At 39.4% G+C, this 14,448-nt stretch overlaps 2 protein-coding genes across 2 annotated transcripts in view; both read left to right on the top strand.

Moving 5' to 3' along the window:
* The window catches only part of LOC137971105 (collagen triple helix repeat-containing protein 1-like), a 19,865-nt gene extending 12,382 nt beyond the window's left edge, over positions 1-7,483 (top strand). Inside the window, exons 6-8 of the mRNA XM_068817825.1 lie at positions 1,195-1,331; positions 5,827-6,069; positions 7,013-7,483. Of these exons, the coding sequence (XP_068673926.1) occupies positions 1,195-1,331; positions 5,827-6,069; positions 7,013-7,360 (728 nt within the window). The 3' untranslated portion in view covers positions 7,361-7,483. The remainder of the gene's footprint in view (positions 1-1,194; positions 1,332-5,826; positions 6,070-7,012) is intronic.
* LOC137971106 (uncharacterized) overlaps positions 1-14,448 on the top strand; it is a 135,800-nt gene that overhangs the window by 115,527 nt on the left and 5,825 nt on the right. The window lies entirely within an intron of this gene.

Genomic DNA, 14,448 nt, shown 5'->3' with positions numbered 1-14,448 from the left:
TGTAGGCCATCTTTTGCTGTATCTGGAATGAGCCAGACCAGAGAGATTTACTCGTGCCGAACAACGCGAAGTGAAGTTTCATGCCTGGGTTACAGGTACAATTTTTGTCACATAGGAAGGGTTCAATTGTCGCCGAGTGATTACAATAGCGAGGCTCTTTTTTGTACTGTTTGAGATGTTACAGTTGCCAGTTCCCTATCGTCACTTATATGCAAATTTAATTTTGATTAATTTTTTTGTTGTTATTAAACACGTCGCCGTTTTATGACGCCAGATTTTCGCCTGAAATTGCACTGTCTCGTTTTCTGACCATAACCAATCTGACAGTTTTCGTGGGGAGTCTTTAGTTTGAGTATCGATAACTATTAAAGCAAACATATATAATATCGATTTTATATTGTTTGTGACATAAATTGATATTCACAGACGAGAATAGGTCACTCGAATCAAAGTAAAAGTGAAAGCAAATATTAGTTTAATGCAGGTGACACACTTTTTAATATTTTTTTAGGTTAACGTATCCATTCCTCCCTTTCAGAGTTCTAGTATTTTCCAAGTAGGATGGTTTTTTAACAGTTTCTGTTATCGATTTTACGGAATGTTTGGGTGTACTTTTAAGAGATACGAAACAGTTGTATTTGTTTTCTTCGGTGATTTTGTTTCGCCGGAAATGTGAGAAGACATCATCTTGAAACTCATACTCTGGGAAGCGACGAAGAGCAGCTGCCATGCAAAACCCAGATGGAAAAAGGAAGTACCTTTCAAAATATTGTCTCACTTAAGATTAGCCGAGATATTCCTTTATACCTCAATCAGCCTTGCTCTGATGGTTTTTTCCATTAGATTGTAAATCCAAAAATGTAAGCCAACCTTCAGTGTTACTGGAGATAAATAGAAAATTATGCAGGATGTAAATTACTAGCTCGAAAAACCAGAAGGGTTTCCTTAACACTTCACTAAAAATCTGCAAAATTATTTTGGAAAGTCTTTACCGAGGCCCGCAGTCAAGTTCTTCAACATCTTTTTTTGTTATAAAAAACTGCGTCCGAACGTTCCACAGAGTTGCATTACAATTCTAAAGGGAACTGACAGCTTCCTTACCGGAAGTCCAAACAAAACACGAAAATTCCCGTCACTGTAACTTACTGACTCATCCAAATCAACGCCTAAGAATTTATTTGATTCTTTCTCCAGCTATAAAATTTTATGATCGAGAACTTGAGGCTCAGGCTATCATCAGTTTCCTCATCGACATGATGCGATCGACCGCCGTGGTTCTGTTTCTATTGTTGCTGCCAGCAGATGGTCAAAACTCGCCATCTACTTCAAAGGTAAGATTTGGTGACAAAAAGAGTCCTCAATTGGTTGGCTCGTTCTAGCTACCAAACCGAAAGACAGCGAGCGCAAAACGTGTCGTAAATTAACTCTAGGCCCATCAACTTTTGTGCAGACAAAAGTGCAGACAGACTTTAGGTACGGACATCTCGTTTATGGGCAGATATAACAATTTGTTTTATTGCTACGATTCCAGAAAATCTCCCAATCTGTTCTTCCTGCCATCCACTGACAAGAGTCAGAAAATCAGTTTCATGCGCTCATCACGACATTGTTTAGTTCAGTTTTCTTTAACAATGTATATAAGTTAATCGACAAAAATCTTTTCATTCACTCTAAAGAAAAAGAAAGAAGAGTTAATATCCTTCCATTTACCAACGTAGACCTCTATTTGTTGGCTATCGGCTAGGTTCCTCTACTTAAAGAGTTAGCAAAAGAAAAAAAAAAGTCGCTTTCGTTTTGTTTTGCCGACACCATCATTAGTTCGAACTGTCTTTTTCCATACCAAGGTAACACTTTTTTTTTTTCAATTTTTGTTTAGACTATAATATGTCCATTCCTATACCTTTCAGGTTTCTAGTATTGGCTTAAAGTAGGGCGGTTTCTTAAACAGTTTCTGTTTTGGTTTTTTTGGAATGTTTGGATATATATGTATACGGTAATTGCATCTGCCTTGATTTTAATTTGTAGATGGATTTTTTTTCGTCTGAAAGCGCGAGAATAGAGAACCTGGTTAGCGGAGAAGAAAAGTGGCCACGCAAAACCCTGACCATTTTGGCGAAATGCAGTACCTTTCTAAATATTGTCTCAGTTAAGATAGTATATATTCCAATCCTCTATACGTCAATCAGACTTGCCCTGATGGTTTTTGCCAATGGATCGCAAATCCAAAAATTCAAACTAACATTGTTAATAAGGCCAATACGCTGTACAAGCATGATTGTAAATTTGTAGTTGTATTATGCAAAATGTAAACATTTAATTTATTAGCTTTGACACTTGAACCGTGAACACTTGACATTTTTTGTAATTTTTTCGTTTTCTTTTTTCTTCTTATGATGTATAGTGTTACATGCCTAGCATTTTGTAAGTGTAAAAACATTAAATACTCTTGTCAAAAGGACGAGCCCACATTCTATAGTCACTAAAAAAATGTACAATCAAATATCAAGTGTCGAGTGTCTCCATTGTAAGACTTAACTAAAATCTGCGAAATTGGTTTGGAAAATCAAGTTTTTAAACATTTTTTTCACAAACAATGCGTTCGAAAGTTCGCAGAGTTGCATCGTAATTCTAAAGGGAACTGACAGCTTCCTTACCGGAACTGAACTCAAACAGAACACGAAAATTCTCGTCAGTGTAACTTACTGACTCATCCAAATCAACGCCTAAGAATTTATAAAGCTATAAAATTCTATGATTGAGAACTTGAAGTCTTAAGATCATAATAATTAGTCTAATTAGTCTAAATTACTGACTCATCCAAATCAACACCACACGGAGAATTTGATTTGAGCCGGTCTCCAACTATAAATTCTGTGAATGAGAACTTGAGGTTTAGGTCACCATCAGTTTCCACCATTGAGATGAAGAGATCGATTCCCGTGGTTATGTTTCTATTGTTGCTACTAGCAGATGGTCAAAATTCGCCGTCTACTTCAAAAGTAAGATTTAAGGACAAAGTGAGTCCTCAATTGGTTGGCTCGTTTTAGCTACGAAACCGAAAGACAGCGAGCGAAAAACGTGTCGTAAATTAACTTCAAGTATCTAATTTTGTCTTCTAATAGCTTCTAATTAATTCTTGAGCCTTGACACGGAAACAAAACTAAATCAGTGTAGACTGATTTTTGGTATGGGTATCTCGTTTATGGGCATGCAGATAATGATTTGATTCAAGCGTTGTAATGATTCTAAAGTGTTTTTGAAGGCAGTGCTCAGAATGCCATAAAGCGTGCAGGATTCCCGTTCCAGGGACATAGACCTGGCTGTCTCGTCCGGGGGTAAGGCTAAGTACTAAATAGTCTTCAGTGTTATGGTAACCGGGATAACCTCAGATTCGATGGACCATGGACGCTCATGTGACCTTAACAGTCTTCAATTACCACCCACTTACACAGAAATAATGAAAAAATTGTTTTTGTAAATGTTCTTTTTAATTTCACCTGAAGTGACCCCAGTCAGTGCTCCAGCGATAAATCAAATGACTCTTATATCAATAGACCATATTCGTATTCTCGGTATTGGACTGGAACTAGCTTGCAATGGAGGCTAATGCGGGGGAATCTTTTCAAATGCAAATACTTTTTAATATATTCCCCCGCATTAGCCTCCATTGCAAGCTAGTTCCAGTCCAATACTGAGAATACGAATATGGTCTATTCATTCATCGCACAAAATTACACAGGTAGAGTACACATGAAAAGACTTCCTTAATTAAGGGAAAAACGAGGCGTTCCATATTGCACGAAGAGCGAAAAACACAAACTCATCAAGATGAGAGCACCTGCAATTAACGTTAGCTGCTTCTCGTACCTTGATAGCTGCTTCTTGATCCTTCCATTAAGGAAAAACTGAATCCGCGTAATAGTCCTGGTGGAATTTAGTCAGCTCTTGACCCGTATGTTTGGAATACAAAAACAAGGAGGAAATTTGTAGTCCAAATCCCAATTATCAAATCTGAAATCTCCTTCCTAGTGATTGTTTGGAAACTGATGCAAGTGCCGACTGATGCCTTTTGGGCATGTCACTCCATCGGTATTCGCCAATAAACCGCTGACATTGCGGAGCCTGTTAGTCTACAAACTTGGCCTAAGTGACTGCTGAGGTCTACTGATACAGAACTTAACTTAAAAAATAACCTCATTTGAGAAGTTGTGTCAAATAATAGAGTCGGAGACCTCGAAAGATTCGAAACCCCATTTTCGAAATGCTTATTCCTTTCCTAGAGGATAAATGCCAGGCCCAGTGCAGTATGTATGTCTCATTTTCACAGTCCAAAAAAAGGTGAAAAGCAGGTTCCATTATGCCCCTTCATGATACTCAAACAAATGCAACAAATAAAAAGCCACCGCACACGAGAGATCTCACTGTGACCTTACCCAAATTATATGGGTAGCCTAAGTTAGGTTTTAGTTGAGTTAAAGATGGTTTAACGTTGTTATATTTACAGGGGTAAATGTAATATCTGCCAAGAAGTAAGCAATGATTCAGTAAAGAAGCGCTTTTTTCACCTTTAAGACCTATCCATTGACATAAAGTTAAACCTTGTGAGGTTGGAGTTAAATCAACAAAGACGAAAGATAGTTCAACACTATTTCAAAAGGCCTTTGTGGTGGTGCATTCCAAGAAAAGATGAAGCAATGCTTCTTGTGCTGTTTGACGAACGCACACAGATTTGTTTCCGAAAGTTTAATTTTATACAAAAAAGAATTCCTCTCCTATGGAGAAATTTGAACTGGAAGTTCCTTGGTTTCGTACTAACTGTACATATTCTAGGCAGTAGATAAATTGACTCCCAGTTCATTTCTTTTGGCTCCTTTCAGGGCTAGTACAGAAGATTTTGTAGGCTGCCTGACTTGGTTTCTTTGTCGAGTTTAGTTTGTGAAGTATATTGGGATTTAGAACGAGCTTTCAAGGTGAACGGACGCTATTTTCTTAGGTCTGCGACTTATCCATCGAATGGCCGTAGAAAGAGGGCTCCTTTCGTTTAGACACAATGCCAGATAAAGATGGAAACATCCCGGAAACAGGATAGTCGTAAAAGAAAAAGGACAACAAGAGGTTCCCAGACAGATGACAAACCTTCAAAGTCAGGCGCATGATTTTTTTAAAGCATCAGTTATTTTAGAGTCAGTGAACCAGTTCAGTAATAATTTCAAAGGATAACCATAGTAAACGAACTGGCATTCAGTGGCAAGCTACCGTTAAAAATGTGGAACCTTTGAAAATAAAGCGTCATCTATTCAAAGCATGAAACATGCATGATTTCATGAAAATAATATTTCTGCTTAGAATCGGCCATGTCTGATTTATAATCTCAGCTGGAATAGTGTTTTCACGTGACCTGACGGCGGCCATGTTGGTGTCCCCAATGAATCATCCGGAAATCGAGCTCTATTATCTTGCGAACGTTTTCTTTTGTCTCGGTGGAAAACAAGGTTGCTTATCACGTAAGTGAAAACAATCTATAGGCCTTGTTCGATATATCAATATTCAGGCATGGCTACGAGGCTTTATGGGAAAGCCTCACGGCTCAGTTCTGTTTTCTTTGTCTCACAAGTCTCAAGGGAGATTTCCAAACAAAATTATGTTCAAATTTAACCATTTATTATCTCCGCTGGAGTTTTTGAATAATATAGACATGAATTGAAGTTACACTTGACCTGATTTGACTGTAAAAGCAAAAGAGGTAGTCAGTATATTACAGGATATAAAAGTTACAAGAGATTCTATATAGCTACGCTTCCCTACTAATCACCCTTCACACTGCAGATTCAATCTAAGTGCCCCAATGGCCCGCCGGGTCTTCCAGGACGAAATGGAGTGAACGGGCACAATGGGTTACCAGGCCGCGACGGAAGCGATGGCGCCAAAGGAGAAAAGGGAGTGGCAGGACCTTCGGGGCAACCTGGTCAGAAGGGAGTAGCGGGAACGAGTGGAAAAGATGCTGATCATAGAAACTGGAAGCAGTGCGTGTGGAGAAGTGGCGACCATCGCGATATCGGCCTAATAAAGGTTTGCTGGATTTGAAAAGCCACAGACCTCTTTCATAATGGCGACCAAATAAAATGTTGTTCTGTTTCTATGCTAATAAGTCTTTCTAGCCTCGCTTTGACGAGCCAATTTTAAAAGAATATTTGTTTCAAAATGAGGGCAGTACAGGTGGTAGCTATTTATGAAAGTGGTCTACACAACTTCATCAAATAAATCCCCAAGAGTTATAGTAATGCTAATTGCCCATTTTTTAAAAAAATCATGGTCTAGTTTCTGGGAATTACATTGTTTTTTTCCCCATCATTACATGAGGTAAAACGTATTTCAAGCTAAAAAGCAAAAGGAAGAAGGCCTTTCTATTGGACCGAGAATCAGAGAATCACTACACACCAGTTAAGCAAGAAGAAGACTGGCTCGAATGTTATGTCACAAAATTAGTATCGGTATTGGCCTAAGTTCGAATCAAACGTACATGCATTTTTAGGTTTTGGAAGTGAATGATATAAAGAAGCATGCACATCGCTCAGCCTGATGCGTCCGGGGAAGATTTGAGTGACTTTCTTTTGTCTGAAGCACGGTTTTTTTCGCGAGGTCCTCCGTTTTCAGCTGAACTTTCAACTAACATTCGCTATTTATTCCAAACTTCACAAACTAAACCTTATTTTAAGGGTTATAGAAGGAAAATTTTTTAAAAAGATATTTTATGCGTTGATGTCCTAGGTTATCAGCACTATCCAACATAACTTTTCAAGGACAACATGAGACCTGAAGGATTGTCACGCAACACACAAGCAGTTTTGATGTGTTAGTTCCGCCCCCTGGGAGTAAAATATCAGTTCTTAAGTACAGAAAAGCAGCTGAAAAAGTGGTCCTCCCATTCTTCCAAAACTCCGTCTCTAATACAAGAAATATTACGTTGTGTAACTAGCTCCACGATTTCAGGTATTTTCGTTGTTTTTTTCAGGATTGTCTGTTTACAAAAACCACAGATAACACCGCTCTCCGTGTTGTTTTCCAAAGCAATTTCTACTTGCGCTGTGACAACTGTTGTAAGCGATGGTTCATTACCTTCAACGGTGCAGAATGCAGTGGCCCAATGCCTGTTGATGTGGTGCTGTGGGTGAATAAGGGAGCTGGCTATGAAGAACACAGACCTGGGTTAATAGAGGGCTACTGCGAGAACATCCACAAGGGCAAAATCCGTGTTGGGATCAACATCGGAAATTGCAATGGTTATGGTAACTCTGATGGCTATACTGGATGGAATGCAGTGTCTCGTTTGATGATCGAAGAAGTTCCTCGCTCCCAGTAATAAAGCAGCATAATGTTTCAGCTTCTGAGAGGATGTCTAATTAGTAAATCAGTACGAAATGATAGCAGGCTGAAGATTTTGTGTCCTAAACTGAGGTTGATGGTGCAGTCTTCAATAAATATTTCAAACGCCAAGCTTTTGTGTTTAATTTTTCTTAAAAAGAGTAGCGAGTCTGTGGCATAAACTTCCACCCAGGTCCTCTGATTTGTTCAAAGGTCGGATAACTTTATCCGGTAGGTAAGTAACTATTCAACAGTTTCAATCTTTGTACAAAGATTTTGGTATTTGCTAGCGAAAAAGTAAAGGCGTGTGCTAAAGCCAATGTCAATGTTTAACGCGAATTATATCTCACACTCTTGATAGTGACTTATACACTGGATAAAGTTTTCCAGCCTGTGACAGAAAAGTGCTCGTGGATGGAAACAATAGGAAGGGGAGGGTGGGGGAAAGTGAGTCGTTATTTGCTAGAATGAAACGATTTCTCACTGGTAAAAATCGTGAGATAAGTTTTAGTCCCCATCCCTTTCATTCAATTTGGCTTCTAGCCGACCAGGAGAAATACGAATGGATGAATTCACCAACGAACAAACCAACAACTGAAAATTAGAGAGAATGACGAGGGAATGAGCAGGCGGATGAAGTGATGAATAAATGGATGATGGATGGACGACCCACTGAAATAGACTCCTTGAACTTTCTGTTGTGACAATTCATGTCAACAAATTTTGACACAAGCCATTGTTTATATAAAATATGATGACAAGCATCTAAATTCGCAAAGGAGTAAATTCACACAGTCAACCGTAAATGCAAGGCATGAGGGAACAAATGTGCCTCAAACCGATGAAATCTCCATTCTCGTAACCAGAGCCTCATATCGACTCTCCCTCAGTCACGGGAAGAGCTCTGGTGTCGAGATTGATGAAATCTAGATCTCCCAAACAGAAGTCTTAAGATCTAATTAATCTAAATTACTGACTCATCCAAATCAACACTACACTGAGAATTTATTTGAGCCGGTCTCCAGCTATAAAATTCTGTGAATGAGAACTTGAGGTTAAGGTCACCATCAGTTTCCCCCATCGACATGAAGAGATCGACAGCCGTCGTTCTGTTTCTATTTTTGCTACCAGCAGATGGTCAAAATTCAACTACTTCAAAGTTAACTTCAAACGAGGTAAGATTTGGTGACAAAAGGAGTCCTCAAGTAGTTGGCTCGTTCTAGCTACGAAACCGAAAGACAGCGAGTGCAAAACTGTACATGTCATAAATTAACTCTAAGTATCTACTTTTGTCTTCTAATAGTTTCTAATTAATTTTTGATCCTTGAAACGGAAACAAAACTAAATCAGTGCAGACAGACTTTCTCTATGTCCATCTCGTTGATGGGCAGATATAACAATTTGTTTTATTATTACGATTCCAGAAAATCTCCCAATCTGTTTTTCCTGCTATCCACTGACATGAGACTCAAAATCAATTTCATGTGATCATCACCTACAACCACCTCATAAAAAATCTTACAACCACCCCAAAAATATGTACAACCACCTAAAAAACATCTACAACCACTCACAAAGAATCGAATACCATCTTAAACAAGCCATAATTGTATAAAACAAGCAAGACAATATGTGGTTACCATTTAGCCAAAAAAATCCGGAAGGCATGATCGTGGCATAAAGGTAAGCGATTTTCCGAATTTGTTAAAAACCAACCGGATATGAATAGCGCTTTACGCTGCATTCCATCCTGTAAACCGCGCTGAAATCGTGACAAAGGGCCTGGAAACGAATTTCCCGAATTCCGGGAAATGTCGGCACTCTATTTCTATTTCCCGGAATTTGGGAAATTCGTGACGATGGTTCCGTTTCCAGGCCCTTTTTCACGATTTTAGCGCCCTTTACAGCATGGAATACAAGGTAAAGCGCTATTCACATCCGGTTGGCTTAACAAATTCGGAAAATCGCGCGCGTACTATCTGAGAGATATAGTAAGTTATGATATTAGACTCTGTGATGCGTCCGAGGAAAATTCGAGTGAGCGACTTTCTTCTGACTTCAGCTTTAAAGGTTTTTTTTTTCTTTTTCACGTAGTTCTACCTTTTCAGAGGAAGTTTCAACTGACATTCAATATTTATTCCAATTCCTAAATATTTACCGTATTTTAAGGGTATTGACCGAATGCAAAAATGGCCGCCAAGCGGCGTTATTTGCTAGAATGAAACGATTTCTCACTGGTACAATTCGTGAGATAAGTTTTAGTCCTCATCCCTTTCACTTCAATTTGGCTTGTAGTCGACCAAGAGAAATACGAATGAATGAATGATCTGGTATGCCGGGGGAACGTCGCACTCCTGAGGGCCCCATACGATGTGGTTTTCTGGATTCGGGTAATGAACTAGATACTTACGACACTCGTCTGTAAATAAAAAGTTCTCCCAATCCTCTGTCGTGAGCTTAGCTTGGAGTATTTCCTGGCAAAATTCAAACGAGGCCTTAACAGTGGTGTCTCCTTTCGCTTGAAAGCTTTCTACCCTTTGTTGGTCAATCTCCATACCGTTGTGCTGGAAACGTTGATATTGTGTTGTTGAATTTTTTAGCAATCTTTCTTGTTGAATTATTACGTTTATACTTAGCTTTCTTGATTATATTTCTCGCATAGTTTGTGAAAACAGACGGCCGTCTGCTCCTTCGTTTGTTCTCGAAGGACTTTTTTTAATGACTACTTGTTCCTAACCCATCGTTGGGTCTCTTTAAACAATTTGGCAATTTCTTTGAATGAATGGCCAGATAACCGTAAAATACCTGCCTGAGCACTAGCACAAACAGTGACTGCCTGACAGTGACTGTGATTTCTGTGAAAGAGCAGAGAAAATTAAAAAAAAAAGAAATAAATACGCAAACAGACAATGTGCGGGGAAAATATGGCGGGACATAGCAAGCGCCCTTGCACATTGGGTGCGAAAATTCAAAAGTATTGTCATTTATTCAAATGTTAGATTGAAATTGCTTCGAACAATTATTTAGATAAATTTATTTACTAAATCATTTTCAATTTGCCTAAAGATGCATTAAAGGCTTGAGACAAAATGCAATTTTCAATCGGAACGAAGTTTGAAACACCCTGTAGGGTTATTTCTTTTCACTTTATAGATCTGGGCACGATTGTTCGAAAGCCGATTAACTTAATCCAAGATAAGCGTAGACTTTGGTTTCATTTTTTCAACTTTTGGGTAAAAGTCTCCTATGCTTATTTTATAATTCTCTTTTTTTTCAAGATTGATTTCCTCTAATGTAAAATTTTGCTGAATATCTGCGTCGAGCAACATTAGGGAGTAGAGAAATAAACTCCTTGGTCAAGGACGGCGCCCACTATTGTTATTGCGCATACGTTCTGCGCATCTCGAGATACTCGGATATCCTGCGGGTGGTGCTTATTTATTCAGAGATATTTTTGCAAGGTTCAAAACTGTGGGAAGAAAGCAGAACTTAGCAAGTGCTCTTAGTATCCAAAAAGAAAAGGGGGGTAACCATGCATTTTTCAAAGATAATTAAGCTTCATATTGGAAAAGAACGCCATACATTGGTTTGCATTTTAAAACTTTTTACAAATATTGTTGATTAATTATCTTTGAAAATGCGTGGCTACTCCCACTTTTCTTTTTGGATTTCAAAAACACTTGTTAAGATCTGCTTTTCCCGCATATTTGGACGTATACAATATATGGACCCTAGGTCCATGGACCACTCTGAGGACCCGGTTTACGGACTGTGTATGGACTACCCTTATGGACCACCCCTCATTTTGCAAAGTTACAAGTAGGAAAATCTTTCGACGAAAGAGGGGGTTGATCCTCACACTTATCTGGATAATTTAAGCAATTGTCTCTTTATAGACACTTGAAAAATTCAGGTGGCTTTAAAGGGATTCGATCTCATGATCTCTGCGATGCCTGTGCAATGCTATACCAACTGAGCTTGGAAGCCACTCAGTTGGGAGCAGGTCATTGTGTTGGGCTCATTTGTTCCGGTGAAGGACTTTATGAATGAAATGAACTTACATTTGAAAATCGGGTTGTAGACGAATCCCTTTGGAGCCACCAAATAGATGGTATAAGTGTTTAATAAAACAGGCAATTGCTTAAATCAGTAGCCCGCATGAGCGAACAACAGCCCTATATTCCCGCTAATGAGACTCTTGCGGAGCCCGATGACCAATAACAAGAAACCAACTTGACGTCACAGCGTCATCTAACCGGAATTGTCTTTGTCTTTTTGCAGAAAAGGTAGTCTAAAAATAGGTCGTACATGGGCTCCTGGTATATAAAAATACTGTGACATATAGTCTATGGGCCAAGACCCGAAAATTTGGAATTTCTTACCATTTAAAGGAACAAGTGCTATCATACATTTTCTTAAATCTTTGGTCCTATACTTCAATTTGATATATGATAGCAATATTGTATGCGCAGCTTTAACATTAAGATCACGTGATAAATTGACGCAATTGTTATGTCATAGAACAGGCAAGATATTCAACATTCATTAAGTAAGGCACTTGTCTTTGTTGTTTCAAAGCATATTTTGACTTTCACTATCCATTACACTGGTACACAGTTAAAATGTGATTTCTTAGTACTCATATTAGCATATTACTAACTAATATAATATTGTTGTCATGGCAACCATCATTACACAGACAGTTCTTCGCCGTAATGAAAAGATGCTTTCCCATAAATTTTGGGAGTACATCGCGGATGTGAATTCTTCAAAATTCTTGTAAAGCTAATCTGATAGCTGCCATTAAATACCAAGCTGTTAAAATGACTCTCTGAAGACGGGATTGGCCTTGCCAGCTTTAACGGGGTCAGTATTCCTTTTCCAGAAAGGGCACTGACGTTACGTATCGCAACCAGTGAACGCATGCAGTCTGGGGAGACACCTACAGATGGTATAGCCATGACGTTCGACGACACTGGATATGCTGATGTATCTCGCACGACTGTCTGTGCCATATTTGAAATACATAGAAGCCGGGACAAAGTTCTTAAAGGCCAAAGTACAAAAATATCTTCTCCCCCTTCAATACAAAAACCCTTTAATCCAGAATCCTGAAATTTCTTGCCAATGATTCCCAGGAGGGTACATATCGTATGAAGTGTCCCCGTCCTTAAAAAGATACTCCTAAACCTCTCGCTGTGCTTCCATTTGATCTCAGTGGCCTTTGCATATCATAACGCTTCGTCAAACACGACAACTATGTTTTGAAGCTTGAGAGTGCCCTTAACTTGAAATGACTGATTCAAGACTTCGAAGACGGTGGACAAGCTAGTGGCCGGTGCATCAATAGTCGGCAGATAACCTATGCTATCTTTCCTCACCTCGACCTCAGCCAGCACTAGGATGTTAAACCAGTCCACCCAGAAGAAGCCACAGTGGATTCTCTTGAATTTCTGACGATAATACTTCAACACAGGATCTGGAAGGACTGAGAACCACACCGCTCTCCTGCATTGTAGATGGGAAGTTCGCATCCGCTTATTAGCTCCAGACGTTTTTGTTTGGACTTTGTTATCACGCGTGGGGTTCGCCTGTTGATGAGGAAGATTGGGGTCAAAGTGTCGAACCTGTATGGCGATTTCATTTGTGGGAAATCCCGCAGCTAGAAAGAGTCTCCTTCAATCTGTCAATGTTACCCCATGCGAGAGATGTACCTATGTAAGGCTTAATGTTGTCAGGCAACGAGAGTTTATTTTCCGGCGGCGTCATTGCCATTTTCTGAAGTCACAGTGCCGTGTTCAGTTCCTAAATTTGAGTCAGTATGCAACCCCGTGCCCGCATCGATTCAAGATCTGAATTAGCTCTACAATACTTGTCAAGGTCTTTACAGCATAGCTAGGAAAGCAAGATGTGTTTTGGAGGCTTCTTGCTGCCGCCCGTAACTCCGAAGACCATGTCCTGGCGAAACGAGATGAAAAGACGCTGGACTTTTGACGAGCATGGTTCCTCTGGATACTTTAAACTACCGGTTAACAAGGTTGTCAGAAACACTTTAATCTCATTGGGAAGAATTATTCTATCTTCGGTAAGCTGAGAAGACTCAGCTGGCCATGGCAACTTGTCTTTATTAGAACATAAGGCTTTCCAAAGTTCTAGGGCAACAAGTCGGATTTCATCCGTTTTTGCTCGCGTTGATCTTCAAATTCACCATGTTGTTGAATAAATAAAATAAATAAATAAATAAATAAATAACATGTTTAATTCATCATCTTGCAGCAATGAGCTGAATTACAGGATTTCAGGTCAGAGGATACATTAAATACTATAATGAGATAATAAACGGAATTACATGGCATTTATAATTATTCAGTTAAAGAGCAAACATATTCGTGACGAATTCACTAAACCTATTTGTATTACAAGGTTTCAAGAATCTGCCGCTGTTGCTTCGAGGCCTCAACTGATAACAGGAAGCAGCCGCAACAATATGGTATAACACAAGTTGATATAAAGGACTCTGTGGTGTTAGGCCAGATATGAACCGCTCGCATGCATCTATTCTGCGCTCTTGTACTGTGACTATGTTGGTATTAACTAGGGCCTCATTATAATCCTTCCCTGGATAAATTAAGGCCATTGCGCGCTTCTGTATCCTCTCTAACGAGTCAGAGACATATCGCAGCAGGTTGGCATATACTACGCTAGGGTACTCATGCGTTGATCGGACGATTAAGCATAGAGGCGGCGGTTGGCTTTTTTCACTATAGAGTCGCAGTGAGCCTCCCACGTCAAGTCGTGAGAAATAAGGACGCCAAGAAATTTGAATGACTTAACTTCTTCCAAAGAGGAGCCGCCCGTGGAAATAGGAGGACACTGAAAACTAGTATAGTGTAAAAAGTCAACCGCCAAAACCTTGCATTTACTGGATTGAGACACATGTTACTGCCTGAAGCAAATGATTGAACCTGCGAGACAATGGATGGTAAGACGGATGGCGCGTTCCTGGGAATAATTTCGATAGCAGTGAGATCGTCCACGTATTTTGCGCGTGGGAGCCAGTATTGATGGAGGTCATTAGACAACATC

Source organism: Montipora foliosa, chromosome 9, assembly GCF_036669935.1.
Source record: "Montipora foliosa isolate CH-2021 chromosome 9, ASM3666993v2, whole genome shotgun sequence".
Classification (NCBI taxonomy): domain Eukaryota; kingdom Metazoa; phylum Cnidaria; class Anthozoa; order Scleractinia; family Acroporidae; genus Montipora; species Montipora foliosa.
This window is presented reverse-complemented; position numbering and strand designations above follow the sequence as displayed.